Source organism: Petaurus breviceps, unplaced genomic scaffold, assembly GCF_028583685.1.
Source record: "Petaurus breviceps papuanus isolate PSGF00001 unplaced genomic scaffold, PetGlider_PUasm1.0 688, whole genome shotgun sequence".
NCBI classification, from domain to species: Eukaryota; Metazoa; Chordata; class Mammalia; order Diprotodontia; family Petauridae; genus Petaurus; species Petaurus breviceps.
This window is the reverse complement of record NW_027186457.1, coordinates 20,573,791-20,588,082: the sequence shown is the minus strand read 5'-3', so window position 1 is coordinate 20,588,082 and position 14,292 is coordinate 20,573,791. Positions and strand designations below refer to the sequence as shown.

Sequence of the window (14,292 nt, the reverse complement as noted above, 5' to 3'; positions counted from 1 at the left end):
AACTTCAGTTTAATTCAGCTAAGCAAGTATTTATTAAACACTTGTGCAGAAGTTTAGTCTGGGGGCTGATAGTTGCTGTTCTCATGGAGCAGTGCTATGTGAGGTACAAGAGGATGATGAGGCGCAGGTGGTCAGGGAATCCTTCATGCAGAGCTGACCCTTGAGGTTGGCTTTAAGAGACTCTACAGGACGTTAGCCAGTGAGGGACCTGAAGCAAAGGTGTGGAGAAGGAAAGGGCATATTTATGTTGAGGAATACTGTATTTCTACACCACTCTCCATCTCAAGAGCCATCCCATGTAACACTGTATTTTATGACCAAAACAGAAAGAGGAAAAAACATCAGCATAACTGATGAGTACATCAAAGACTGAAATGTGCCTGTGTTGCATCATTTGTGGTCCACCTCTGCCTTTAAAGGGGCAGAGTTGGGGGTGTCTTCGTATCTCAGATTTTGTGCCAGTGCTTATTCTTTAGAATCTTGCAACATTCACTTTTGGTTTTTAAAAAATGGGTGGTTTTGTCTGTGTACCTTGTTTTGGTCATTGTGTTTATTCTTGGTTTTGCTGCTTCACTCTACCTGATCATGTAGATTTTTTTCATGATTTTTTTATATATTCCTTCCATCCATCATTTCTTACAGCACAGTCATTGAATTATATTCAGTCTGCCTACTCATTTTCCAGTCAATGAGTATACAATTTGTTTCTAATTGTTTTACAACAACCTCTTAGGTGGTTTCTTGGCTTCAAGTGTTATCCCTTGTCTAGTTCAGATACAGATACCTATCATGGTGCCAAAATGATGTTCCTAAATATCAGGAATGACCTTCCCTGTTAGGTCCAAAACTCTTCTGTGTGGCTTTTAAAGCTCTTCACAATCTGGTTGAAACTGCCTTCCTTTCCAGTTTTATTGTATGTTACCACCCCTCTTTTTGTGATCTAGTCAAACCTGCCTTCTGTAGCCTTTCATCTCCAGGCTGAGCCTTTGTATTCCTCGCTTGTCCCCCATACCTGGAGGGTATCCTCCCTTCTTACATGCCTGTTAGAATCCTTACTTCCATTCAAATCTTAACTCAAGGACCACCTTAAATGTGAGTCCTTTCCTGACACCCCTCACCCCATTTTATCCTTTGGTTTTTGTATCTAGGTTGTATTATTTGTATGCATGTTGTTTCTTTAAATAGAAATAAGCTTCTTGTGGACAAGGACAAGCTCCTTTGTATTCCCAACACCTTGCACCTAGTTGGCACCTAATGCATGTTTGTTTAACCAGAGTAGGGATATTTTACAGGCAGCCACAGGTACAGGTCTGGTATTCACAATAGCTGATGCTTATGTAGAGCTTTTTTGTTCACAAAGCATTGTTTATAATTATCATGTGATCTTCAAAAACAGTACTGGGGTAGGTAGCAGTATAAGCATTACCTGTATTTTAGCTGAAGAAACTGACATTTAGCTTAATGTCTTGCTCACGATCATGTGGTTAGTAATGCAAGAAGTAGAATTTGAACACTGTTCTTTCAAGTCTCCCAAGTCTGTCAATCCACTGCACCACACTGACTCTTTACACAGTTACATGGGAAAGGTGGCAGTGGAAACCAGGTGGAGCCAAACCACTCGAGAATGTGGCATCTCTGAGGGCAGCAGGAGAAAGGATCCAGGAAGAAGTGTTCATGTCACATGGAGCAGGATGGTCAGGGACTCCTGTGAGGGCCAAGCAAAGAATGCTGGATTTGACTCAGTGAGGGAAAGGGAAATCAGGCTGCAGAGTGAAAAAGGATAGCAGAAATGGAAACCTTTTCAAAAAATTCTGATCTGGTCACTTAACCAAAGTTCTTACCTTTCGGGGGGCATTGATCCTCTATAGTTAGTAGTGTGCTTATATCCAGATTCTTCCATTTTGCTCAAAATTTTCGGTGTTTACTTGAAATAAGTGGTTCTTTTAGCTGGGCTTGTGGAAACAATCATTTGCTCCACCAGCTTTAATCTGGTAATTTAAAATAAAATTTTGTTCATTCCTAGGTATGTCTTAGTAATTAGGCAAACAACACTTCCATTTGAATAAAAACCTTTGTGAGATTTTACTGACCTCAACCAGTTTTTTTCACTTGACAAAATTGTTTTGACTGAGTAGCTCTAATAAACATGTACCTTTCAAAACCATAATTATTTTTTTTAATTGAGTCTTTAAATTCTGGACTAGCCTGTGAAATCTATTTGTCTGCCCTGTATTTACTACTTCAGGATCTTTTGCCCTACCCCTAAATTAATACAATACTTTATCTTATATTAATGCTAATATTCGCTTCTCAGAGAAATAGCTTTGAGGACCTAACAAAAAGAGGAGGAGGGATGGTATTGAAATACCTTTATTTTTTAGGAATGTTCAGAGTTCTAATGTCTTGTTTTACAGCCAAATGCCAAATGCCCTTTGTGCAGAAATGACTTAAAAGGAGAAAATTTGGTAGAATGTCCTCCAGAAGAAATAAACTGTGGTGCTGAGAAAAAGACTGATCTGGAATGGATGTCAAGTTCAAAGGTAATTTTCAGACACTTTGATAAATGTATTACACATACAAAAGCATCTGTATTTGATTCCTTTGCACTTGAACTAGGAAATGAGTAGTTTCATCCTGTCATTTGAATGCTTCTAATAGCTACTAAAGGGGTAGAGTGGGGTGAGTTTTTGTTATTTCTTAACAGAGGAAGACACAATTTATTGTACTTTAGATTTCATTTATTTGTTTCTAAGAAATAAAACAGTGAAGAAAGGATAATTGATACGTAATTATTTTGTTTTAGTCTTTATACTTAGTGATGCTTTTTTATTATAAAGAGAAAGGGTGATATTAATGAAATATTAGACATTTGGAGAGTTTTTGAAATTAGAATAAATACCAAAGAACTTTGCTTCCCATTTATAACTAAAGCACTGAACTTTCAAGAGTAATTTTAATAGCATGATTTTTATCAATTCACAGTGGAATTTGATGGGTTACATACAATTTTGTTTTTTCAGATCAATGCTCTAATGCATGCTTTGATTGACTTAAGAAAGAAGAACCCCCAAATCAAAAGTTTAGTTGTTTCTCAATTCACAACTTTCCTGTCTTTATTAGAAACACCACTTAAGTAAGTTGAACAGTGTTTATCACTTTGAGTAAAAAGATTTTAAGTGTTTTGCTGTATGATATTTGTTTCACAAGGACAGTATTAACCTATGTACCCATTTTATAATTTTTTTTCCATTTAACTTTTGTACAAGTTATAATTAGGAACTTTTTCTGACAACATAACATACTATTTTAAATCCTGAACTTATCAGAAAAGCTGCGTGCACAAATAATTACTTGACTGTTGTTAATAACAGCCTAGTAAATCTTTTTCTTCTTTTTGTTAAAGAGCATCTGGGTTTGTGTTTACTCGTTTGGACGGCTCCATGGCCCAGAAGAAAAGAGTTGAATCAATTCAGTGGTTCCAGAAAACTGAAGCAGGATCTCCTACAATAATGCTTCTTTCTTTAAAGGCCGGCGGAGTTGGTTTGAATCTTTGTGCAGCCTCTCGAGTATTTTTGATGGATCCTGTAAGTAATCTTAGGGACGTTTTTAAAACAGAATTATAGGGGAGCACCAGATATTTTTATTGAGAAGGTAATAATCCTACCTTTCATTTGTAGAATGACTCTTTTCACTTACTTTGGTTTGTCTTATCACAGAATGGGATTTTTGAACTCATGACTCCAAAACCACTGCCCTTTCCACAGCAATAAGAGTCACTGTCATTTATATAACACTCAGACACTTTGCAAAGTACGTTATGCAGATTATCTTAGTTGAGCCTTACAATAAACCCATGAAATAAGTATTAATTATTGTCACTCTTTGGCAAATGAGGAAACGACTGAGAAGGGTTAAGTGATTTGCACAGGCAGGCAGCCAGTGTCTGAGGCAAGATTTACATTCATCATAGCTTTGTCCTTAGCATAGAGTTTGATCACCTCTTCCTGCTGCCTCACTGAGGTCCATTTTATCTCTGAGAGCTGGAACTCTTGAAATTCCCTTGACCACAGTATATCCTTCTTAATCTCATCATTATCCTGCTAGTTTTTCAACCTTATTCCATTCTCCTGGCCCCTTAGCTTTTGTAGTGTTTTGAATGGCAACAATAAGAAATCTTGTAGGTTTAGAGGTCATGATAGGAATGTTAAAAACAACCGCAACATGGCTGCCACCTCTTAAAGGGTGCTAAGTAACCCACCTACCTTGGCTTACATGTTCATATACTCTTTTGTAGCTACTCAACCCTGAGTCACCAACACTTCACTTTCCCTGGCTCTTGAATACTGAGCAGTGTCAGAGAAAACTGCAATGACTTTCTGCCCTGGTCTGCTATCATGTATATATTATGTGTTAACATAGGTATAAAATAAAATGATATAGTTTCTTTAATATATACGCTGAACATATTTTAGTTATTGATGCAGAAACATGCAATACTGTCAGTATGACCATCGGTTATCACCGTATTATTGAGATATAGAACTTGTAAGAAACTGGACTAAATATTTTTTATCCTGTGATGTGCTGGAAATGAATATTTTAAAAAAAATTAACTGACTCATTTACTTGATTTTATCTTGTTTTTGTTAAAATCATCAGTGCTTAATTTTATTTAATTGGACACATATTTTAGTGGAAAATAGAAAAATTCTTAGTATTACAAAATTATGTAAGGAAAGCTATGTTTGGCAATTAACTTTTTTCAAAAAGTCACAAAATTGTTTTGCTTTCTTTTGAATTCCCAATGAACACTGTGTTAGGAACAAGTAATCTGATGGTTTGCTGAGAAATTCACAGTATAGGAAGTTAACTGTGTTAGAAGCTCATCAGATAAAAATTAGATACCAGTTTTGTAGTGCATCTAGACAAAGACTTCAGGGACTTGCAACCTCCAAAACAACCAGAACCAAATTAAGATACAGTTGGCAAATGTTTAACAAAGTAAATAATACTTAATTTTGGGTTTTCTGAGCCATTGTGTAGCCTTCAAAGATCCTTTCTATTTGAATTTGACAGCATTGAACTGGAAAACCAGTTCATAGAGAAAGTTTCAACCTCTATAAGTTTATCTGACTTAGATGTGTAGTAGCAAATATAACATGCAGCCATAAGATTTTTATGTTACTAGACAGGATAAAAAAAACCCAACTCATATCTGTATTAACCTTAAATATTAGTATTTATTTTATTATCATATATTATATTATATCATATAATGATAATATTACTATAATATGTAAATAACAAATATTCCTCCAAAAAGGAATGAGAAAACAGTCATAGAAAAAGTCTTACCACTTCAGAAAGCTGCCCAAATAGGCATGTCTTTGAATTCTGTTTCTGTTCTAAGGGAACTCTCCAACTAAATTATAGCAGTAAAAATAAAAACTAAACAAAAAAAGAGGTGTCCAGAAACTAAATGCAGACCAGAAAATGTTACCAAACACCCACCTCCAGATGTTTGTTAGTACTTAATGAGGCATACCTTTTTCAAAGAATATAATACTGCTTTTCCTAATTACCACCTCTGATCAGCCACAGTCAGATGCACTGTAACTTGACCATAACATAGTGATGTCATTGTGGTTCTCTTTAAGAATGAAGGACAACAATCATACCCTTAGAAATATTATAAATATACGTGTTCCTAATATGCACACATACTTTCTTATGCCATGTATAAAAACAATCAAAACCGTTTTGCAGATTGAGATATAAAAGGTGAATTGTCTTACACAGACATCAGATAATAACCTAGGAAATGCCACGTTGGCGCAGCCCTGCTTTCTATTCAGTCCATTTTCTGGTATGGGCACCTTGTGATGTTTTGTGGGAGGTTGTGTTGTCAGTTTCAAGAGGTCTTCAGGAAGAAGCCCCCAAATGCACCTAATATCTATTAATCATATATCTAAAGTCCTCAGTATATTAGTATTACCAGACATGATCATATACTCTTTGGAGAAGCAATTGTTAGAGGAAGAGCAGTTGGATAAGGAGTCATTTAGCTGCATGTTCCACCTCTGCCTTTGACATGGATTGTATTATCCACCACTGGCAGGTTCCTAACCTCTGTAAGATATGCAGTTTCCTAGTCACTTAAATGGAGATAAGAATCTGTCATCTAGACCAGGGGAAGAGAAACAAAGGCCATTAATTCATATAAAAAGATCCCTGCAGACCACAATACTAACTTATTTTTTCTTTTCAGTGCATTTTAATTTTAACAGTATTTCCCAGTTACATTTTTAATCTAGTTTAGAATTCACTCAGGGGTCCTGTGGACTGTGTGTTTGACACCTCTGATTTATATCATGCTTATTTGTTAAACTATTCCATCTATAAAAACTGGAACTTTAAAAATTCCTCTCACCCCATGTCTTAACCTTTAGCTTTTCACCATTTCTTTATTCCTACTGACCCTTTTTTTCTTAACTATAGTCACTTAATTTATGAAGTTGCTGAGGAACAAATGAAATAATAGGTGTAAAGTACTTTTCAGACCTTTAAATTTAAAGCACTACAGAGTGTCTGTCAGTTAAAACAATTCATTGTATACAATAATAGCACATTAATTTTATCTTGATGGACTAGATTGTAGCATATAAGACAACAGCTACAAAAGGAATTGGACCCTGCAGAGATTAATGTGTGCTAGAAGCATGAGGTAGGTTTCACAGGAGAGTTGAAGTTTGAACTTGACCTTGAAAGATGGATAGGAAAAGAAAAGTACTTTTGATCGACATTGATCAGAACAAACTATTCTTAAAAACATCTTCTTTCCAGGCCTGGAATCCTGCTGCTGAAGATCAGTGCTTTGACAGGTGTCACAGACTTGGCCAGAAGCAGGAAGTGGTGATCACAAAGGTCTGTTTGTATAAGCTTATTGTTTCCTTAATCTTTAAAAAATCATACATAACTAATTTCAGAGGAGCATAATGCCCCTTGTTTAGTGTAGTACTCTGAATTGGGTCTCTTGGAGAATTTGCTCCATTGAATATAAAGTTGTTTTTATCAAACATCGTAGTTGCAATTTGCTTTCTGCCCTTAAGGCAAAGTACTTAGTAGATAGAGAATCATATTGAGTAGTAGTATCAAGAATTAATTCCCAACTTCCTAATTGTGACATAAATAGAAAAGGGGGGAGTATACTAATTCCCAGTTTGTCCTTTTGCTGTGGTAGTTCCATGTGATTATAGGATCACAGATTTAGAGCTAGAAGGAAACTTCACAGGCCACCTAGTCAATCCACCCCCTCCCATCTAGTTCCCTCTTGGCTCCTCCTCCCCCATTTTACACCTGAGGAATGAGGTACATGAGTAGAAATGATTTGCTTAAAGCCACACAGCTAATGGGTCAGATAGGATTTACCCTTCTGACTCCAGATTCAGAGTTCTTTCCCTATGCCATGCTGCTTTCTTTGCCTTTATGATGTGAAGCTTTATATGAGCTTAAAGCTGTGAAGTATTTATGAAAAATCACAATGAATTTTCTGCAGTAGAAAATGTTACCCAGTTTTTAAAAAATGATTTCATTCTTTATCAGATTGACTGTGGGAGCTTCAGATTTGGGTTGCGTATTTGCCTTAGAATCACCCACTTAACGCAACAGTGGGACATTTGATAGAGAATCTGCAATGTTTTGTTTGCATGTTAGTGCATTTAGTAAGTGTGGTTTTAAAATTCCTTGCTTGTTTTTATTTTTTAAGTTCATTGTGAAGGACTCTGTGGAAGAAAATATGCTGAAAATACAGAACAAGAAGAGGGAACTTGCTGCAGGAGCCTTTGGAACCAAAAAACCTAATGCTAGTGAGATGAAACAAGCCAAAATTAATGAAATCAAAACTTTAATTGATTTGTAATTTGTATGGTTTTAGACCAGGTGTGTTGAACTGGTCAAATACAGATTTACAAAATCTTTGGAAGAGGTAATTTGGAGTCTGCGGTTTGTGTTTTTCTTAAAAAGGTACAGAACATCTTTCTTAGTGAGAAGAAGAATGACATGTTATCTCTTCTGAATCTGAACTTTCTTAACGATAGTTCAAATAGCAATAAGTACTACTGTGTACAGTGACCTAAAATAATTTTATGGGAGAGAATTACTTTAGTATTCTGCTTTCATAATACCAGTCCTAAGTATTCTTAAACTAATTCCCACCAGGTACACAGCCTTTCCACTTGACAGAATGTCAGGCCTTTTACACTTCTTGAACAATAAGTTGTTTTCTCAGTTGACCTCTTATGGTTGTTCACTCCAGTCTCCTCTTTGTGCTTTTTTTTTTTTTTTGGATGAAATAGATTCAAACAATCTAACTAAATTTAATTCCCAAGATTGAAATATACACAGAATGTGTAGTAAATTGATTCTTTCGTACTTTATTCTGATACAGTCCTTGCATCCATAACCAAATTGTATGAGAGGCCAAAGTGTTGAGTCAACAACTTAATTTTACATAGTTAAAGAAAAAATATTTAGAAACTGTGTTATAACAGTACATTCCCCGTTATAGTCAAGTAGCACTATATATAAAGTGTTTAAAATGTATCTTGGTACTTAGGTCATACAGGGAAAAGAAATCATTCCACCTTATTTGATTTGACAATTTAAATTATGGAAATGCTAAAAATAGACATTTCTGTAAGTAGTTTTCACTTATGAAGCTTTTTTGAAAAATAACTTTGTAAACTTTTCTAATTCTGAAGTCTTCTTAATGTAAAATTGCAATATGTTTGGGTGGATGATGGAACTAGATGACTTGATCTTCTAAGGTCTGTTCGCCTCTCTGTGATTCTATTACATCTTGGTCTTGATTCCTATTAAATTCAATTCAGTTCCTATTAAATTAAACAAGTGCATGATCATAACATCAGAATATTGGGAACTTTTAAGAATTCATTCTCATATGCCCATAAAAACCCAGTCATCTTTATTACTTTATGTTAATATGAAAACTATTAATGGTGGTCACAAAATTACAGATGGTCCTCTGAGTGCTATTAAAAAAATATATATATATATATATACACACACACACACACACACACACACACACACACACACATATATATATATATAAATTCAGTGATCAGGTTTAGATAGTGTTACTTCAAATGAAAATAGTTTAGAGGCTGTACTTTTTTGTTTGTTTGTTTTTAATGAAAAGATGCATTAATAACCGTGATGAGAAAAGATTCATTTTTGGTACAGATGTAAAAGCACCTTAGATTTTACTTATAGTATTTGGTGTCACCTGACTGAAAAGCAAGGAAGATTACAGGCAGTTAAAGTTGTAGCATATATGTTTCAAAGTTAGAAATAAATCTTCCCTAAAGCCTAAATTTAGAATTGACTTATGTCAGGTATGCTGGCAGCTAAGCTTGCATTATGAAATCTATATAGTTTTCTTCTACCATTGTCAGCAGCAATTGATTCACATTGGATAAACTAGGAGCTTTGTGACATGTCTCTGATTGGGGAATGGGAGTTGGGCTGCTTCCGCAACCTTCAGGAGCTGCTTAAGGATCAGACTAGGGAAAAGCTCTATTGATCTTTGGTTTGTGGAAGCTTCAGGCAGTTAGAAACAGCTCAGAACCTGACTTTTCCTACAGAACAAAATGAGATTGACATGTATCACTCATTCTCCCTCTGAGTTTCTGTAAAGTTAAGGACTCCTCTGTCTCCTTTCCAAACATTTGCTGAGTTTCTTTTCCCTCATTTCCAGTATTTATTTTGGTGAGTTCTTTCAAAAGTACAAATATTTCCTTAATGTATTGTTAAAGAAAATATGCAAACTACTTTGAAATTTGGGGATGGATACTGGAATTTTAACTTAAGTTGGTGATATGTTGAGAGCCAGTATGAGTTTCTGCAATACAGAAGAAGCTCACTGAACAGTTTTGTTGTAAAAGGTAGATGCTGTTTCCTATGCATTTGTAGTCTGGATTGGATTTCTGTGTTACATTTAAAATCAATAAAAATGTTAGCATTAATTCCATTGGCCTCTTCACTCCTGTAACTTTTTGGGTGCTTTTTTTTTTTTTTTAAATGCCAACAACTTTATCATTAGATCTCATACATTCAAGGGAGGGAAGGCCTGTTTTATAAATCACAGGCTTCCAACATGGAGTAGAAAAGATGAGCCAGGAGTAGTAAGATCACCTCGTTGGACTGTGTATATGGTTGGTCTGGGATCCATGGAGGTGGCTCTGGGCTACCTAAGGTCCACAGCTACATGTCCAAATTACCCAATTAACTGCTTCCTACTTGAGTTTCTTCTACTTTTGAGATAAGAGTAACCTATGTAGCCATTTGCATAGAACCATAGGAGGATGAAATGAGATGGCAAGGCACAAAGGTTTACTGAGCCTCCTTCCTCCCTGTAGCTGTGGGCACATCCACCATGTGTCAGCACTTGAGCACTGTTGCCCTTGGTGCCAACAACCTCACTGGGAAGTAAACAGGGCCATGGAGTATTGATGGAAAATGCCTGAATTCTGGTGTGTTCTTCCTTTCTCTGCTGATGAGGGGGTGTCACTGCACTGATACTGGTGGGGTTTGTGAGCCATTTCATTTCTGATTGTCTAGGATTTAGTTCATGAGGGACTGGGATTTAATTCATTCAAAGCTAAAGGTGAATCACTTAGTTTATGAATAGGAAGGTCAAAGCAAAAGGTAGAGGTAGTTATCTGTTTTTCTTCCTAATGTGCTTAGAGGAAAAATGTGATCTGGTTCTTCAATTTGTGTAGAGCTGACAGGTGAAAGCAAAATTTGGAGTTTGCACTCAAGTCTTCAGGATTTAAAGATCAGAGACTTTGTTATTAGAAAAGATAAGTTTGTGAATGAAGCTAAATGGAGAACAAGTGATATTTATGTGAAAGAAATCTTCATTACAGAATACAGCTAATTTACCCCTTTGGAACAAGTAATTAAAAATTCTTTTAGACCAGGGATGGGGAACCTTCGGCCTCAAGGGCATGTGTGGCCCTCTAGGTCCTCAAGTACAGCCCTTTGACTGAATCCAGACTTCACAGAACAAATCCTCAAGCCTACAGGATCCCCAGCCCTATTCTAGGCTCTTGAGGAATGGGGGCATTTATTTCATATATCCATGGATTTTTCCTATTCAACTTGTCTTTTTCTAATTCGTAGAAATGAAGTTTTAATAGACTTGGAAACTAAGGTGCGTGCTGAATGTGACTAATATTGATCACAAAAATGTTTCCATTAGACTACAAGTTCCTTGACAGCAGGCACTATCTTTGCCTTTCTTTGTATCCCCAGTTTTTGGCATGGAATAGAGACAAACCTACTAATAACCAACTTAAAATGTCCACACAGACACTCCATTTAGGAGATAGGTTAGTTTTTTATATGCCTATCGTGTTGGGGACTAGTAATTCTAGCTTAATGAACATATCTGTGTCAAAACACATCTTCAGCCCAGCAACTGATGTTTTTATATTCTCAAAACTAATCCTCAAAGCTAATTTGCTGATTCCTCAATACCAGATTTTCCTCTTTAAAGGAAAAGTAACAGCTGGTTCTTGATTGCACTTTGAAAGCAAAAGAGGTAGATATTTCATATGAAAGTGGTGTTTGTTACTTGAATAAGAGTGGTCTTGGACATCTCACAAATAGACCTACAAAACTTCAAGTACTTTATTGGTGTGTGTATAAGATGCCAGATAAGGCAGGAACAATGTACTCCTCAAGGGCGGATACCTGTTCAACTTTTGCCTTTGTGTGACTTGTGTCTAGCACACTGCCTGTCACATAGGTGCTTAATAAATAAGGTTGAATGACTTTATAACCCTATTCTGAACCATCTATTTCACAAACACTGAGTATAACAAAGCTGATTGTTGTAATTCATGCATTTTTCATAATGTCTTCCATTTAGTGCTTTACCCTTCTCCATTTTACACACACACACACACACACACACACACACACACACACACACACACAGAAGTGCCTTTACAACATGTAAGACTGTCTTAGAAAAGGAATTGCTTACTAAAAATGTATCAAGGGAAAGTGGTAATTCATTCAAGCCAAGGTTCTATTGTCCTTTTCACCCCAGAACAAAACTATTGCTCAAGGTCATTATCTTTGGCATTGCTAAATCTCTGATCTTGATTGATCCATTGCTGGTATTTTTACCTGTTCCTTGGGCAGGGAACTCGGGTGTTGTCATCTGTAGAATGAAGGGATTGAACAAGGAAAATTCTTGTTCCATGAGGCCCTTTATGGCCCTGAATCCTATCATCACTTTTTTCCTAGACCACAGCAGAGTAGAAGCCACAAATCAGAAGAGGGTGGAAACAGCTGAAATCGAAGTGCTCTCATTAGTGGGAAATAATGTCTAGAGAAGGGAGAATTAAAAACCAGACCTAACTAGTAAAGCACAGCAGTTGGCCACTCTTTTGTAGGCCCTACATATCCCCCTTTAGGCTATTATTAATTACAGCCTAATACAGCTGTTTAGTATTCTTGTAGGAGAGTGAAAACTGCATACAAGTTAACTTTAGGATTCTGAGGAAGCTAGTTTCTAATAGTAAAAGTCTGTTAGCATTGTACAGCTACTCTTATCTTACTGTCGTAGCTCACAAACCCTAGAGTTAGTAGATAATCCAAATCAATTGGTGTGATTAAAACAAAGCAAAAACACTTGACCAACCTGCTGCTAATGAGCCTGGCCATGCTTCACTAGGCTGGTCTTTGGGCAGGGGCCATACAGTCTGTCACTAAGCTAGTACTCTAAGCCCTTCCAGTTTATTGCATTCTGCCAGTATCGGCATTCTTTGGGCATGGATTTAGAGAGCCCAGAGTCATTTCCACGTTACAAAGAAGCATCAGATTAGGCCTTTAGTGGAGGAACTTAATGAAAATAAGTTGTAATTTAGTGCAGATTCAGCCTCTCATATAAAACCTTTCTTCAGTCTCTACCTTTGCTCTAGCTATCTCTTACATTTGGAATTTGGTCTTTGACTTCCATGTCATAGAATTCCGCTCACTCAAGATGCAGCTTGAGCATCACTTTCTGCATATAATCTTTTCCAATTCCTCCCAAATGCCAGTGTCCTCCATCCTAGCCTATCTTGTAGTCGACTACTTTGTATTTATTTTTATTCCCTTTGTGTATGTACATACATATATATGCATACAAACATGTACATGTACACGTACACTTGTTTTCTCCATTATATAAACTACTTGTGAGTAGGGATTGTTTTATTTGTATCCCAGCATCCAGCACTGTGCTTGGCATGTAGTGCCTAGTAAAGGCTTATTAATTCAGAGATAGGAGAGAAATGAATCCTGAAAAGATAGCCTTACTTTACCCTGAGAAATTCAGGGATATTCAAGAATATTTTTTCAATAGTGGTTTCCATCAGTGTAGAGATGAACATACCTTCTCCCATCATTCCAACACAGCTTCTATAATCTCCCTTTCAGAGAGTTGCCTTTAATTAATTAGTAGAGTGGTAGTGACTTGCCCTAGCTCCCTAATTACTACCATCCCTCTGTGTGTATATTTGCAGTCTTCAAAAAAGAAATTGCTTTACATTGGTCCTTAAGGTTTCTGTTCATATCTGTGTTGTCTGCCTTAAATGTATTATGTTCCTCAAGGATAAGCACTGTGTCTGTAAACAATTTGTATGGTAATTTGCAATTGCATGCCTAAATACTGTGCCAATAGTACACAAATTATCTTTAAGATCAGAATATGGTTGGATTTTATTGACATTAAAGGTTTTTTTTGGCAAAGATACTAGAGTGGTTTGCCATTTCCTTCTCTAACTCATTTTTACAGATGAGGAAACTGAGGCAGATAGTGACTTGCCCAAGGCCACACAACTAGTATCTGAGGCCAGATTTCAACTCAAGCAGGTGTCTTCCTGATTCTAGGCTCAGCGTCCTATCTACTGTGCCACCTAGCTGCCTACTTTCTTGATGATGGTTATGTATCCAATTCAGGTTTATTTTGCAATTTTGCAGAAATGTATACTCACTGCATTTAAAGGTGGGTTACAGTGAACTTTAAAGGATCATTTATTGAAACTAAGACCAACAGTTGAGAATCTCTTTGCTTTTAAGTACTTTTAAGGATGGACATCTTCATTCTTAACCCACTTAAGCGGCAAACACCTTGAGCGTCTTGTTCTCTGATAGTTACCTCTTTATTTTTCTTATTGTACAGCTTCTCAGTGGGAAGATTAAGGCTGGCTGCTG

The 14,292-nt window shown here is 36.4% G+C and overlaps 1 protein-coding gene across 4 annotated transcripts in view; it reads left to right on the top strand.

The window, feature by feature from the left end:
- Positions 1–10,046, top strand: part of HLTF (helicase like transcription factor) — a 34,582-nt gene extending 24,536 nt beyond the window's left edge. For all 4 annotated transcript variants that reach the window (XM_069104721.1, XM_069104720.1, XM_069104718.1 and 1 more), the window contains 5 exons: positions 2,415–2,540; positions 3,021–3,133; positions 3,404–3,584; positions 6,844–6,924; positions 7,766–10,046. In XM_069104721.1, coding sequence (XP_068960822.1) covers positions 2,415–2,540; positions 3,021–3,133; positions 3,404–3,584; positions 6,844–6,924; positions 7,766–7,918 — 654 coding nt within the window. In that variant the 3' untranslated portion in view covers positions 7,919–10,046. The remainder of the gene's footprint in view (positions 1–2,414; positions 2,541–3,020; positions 3,134–3,403; positions 3,585–6,843; positions 6,925–7,765) is intronic.
- The last annotated feature ends 4,246 nt before the right edge of the window (positions 10,047–14,292 follow it).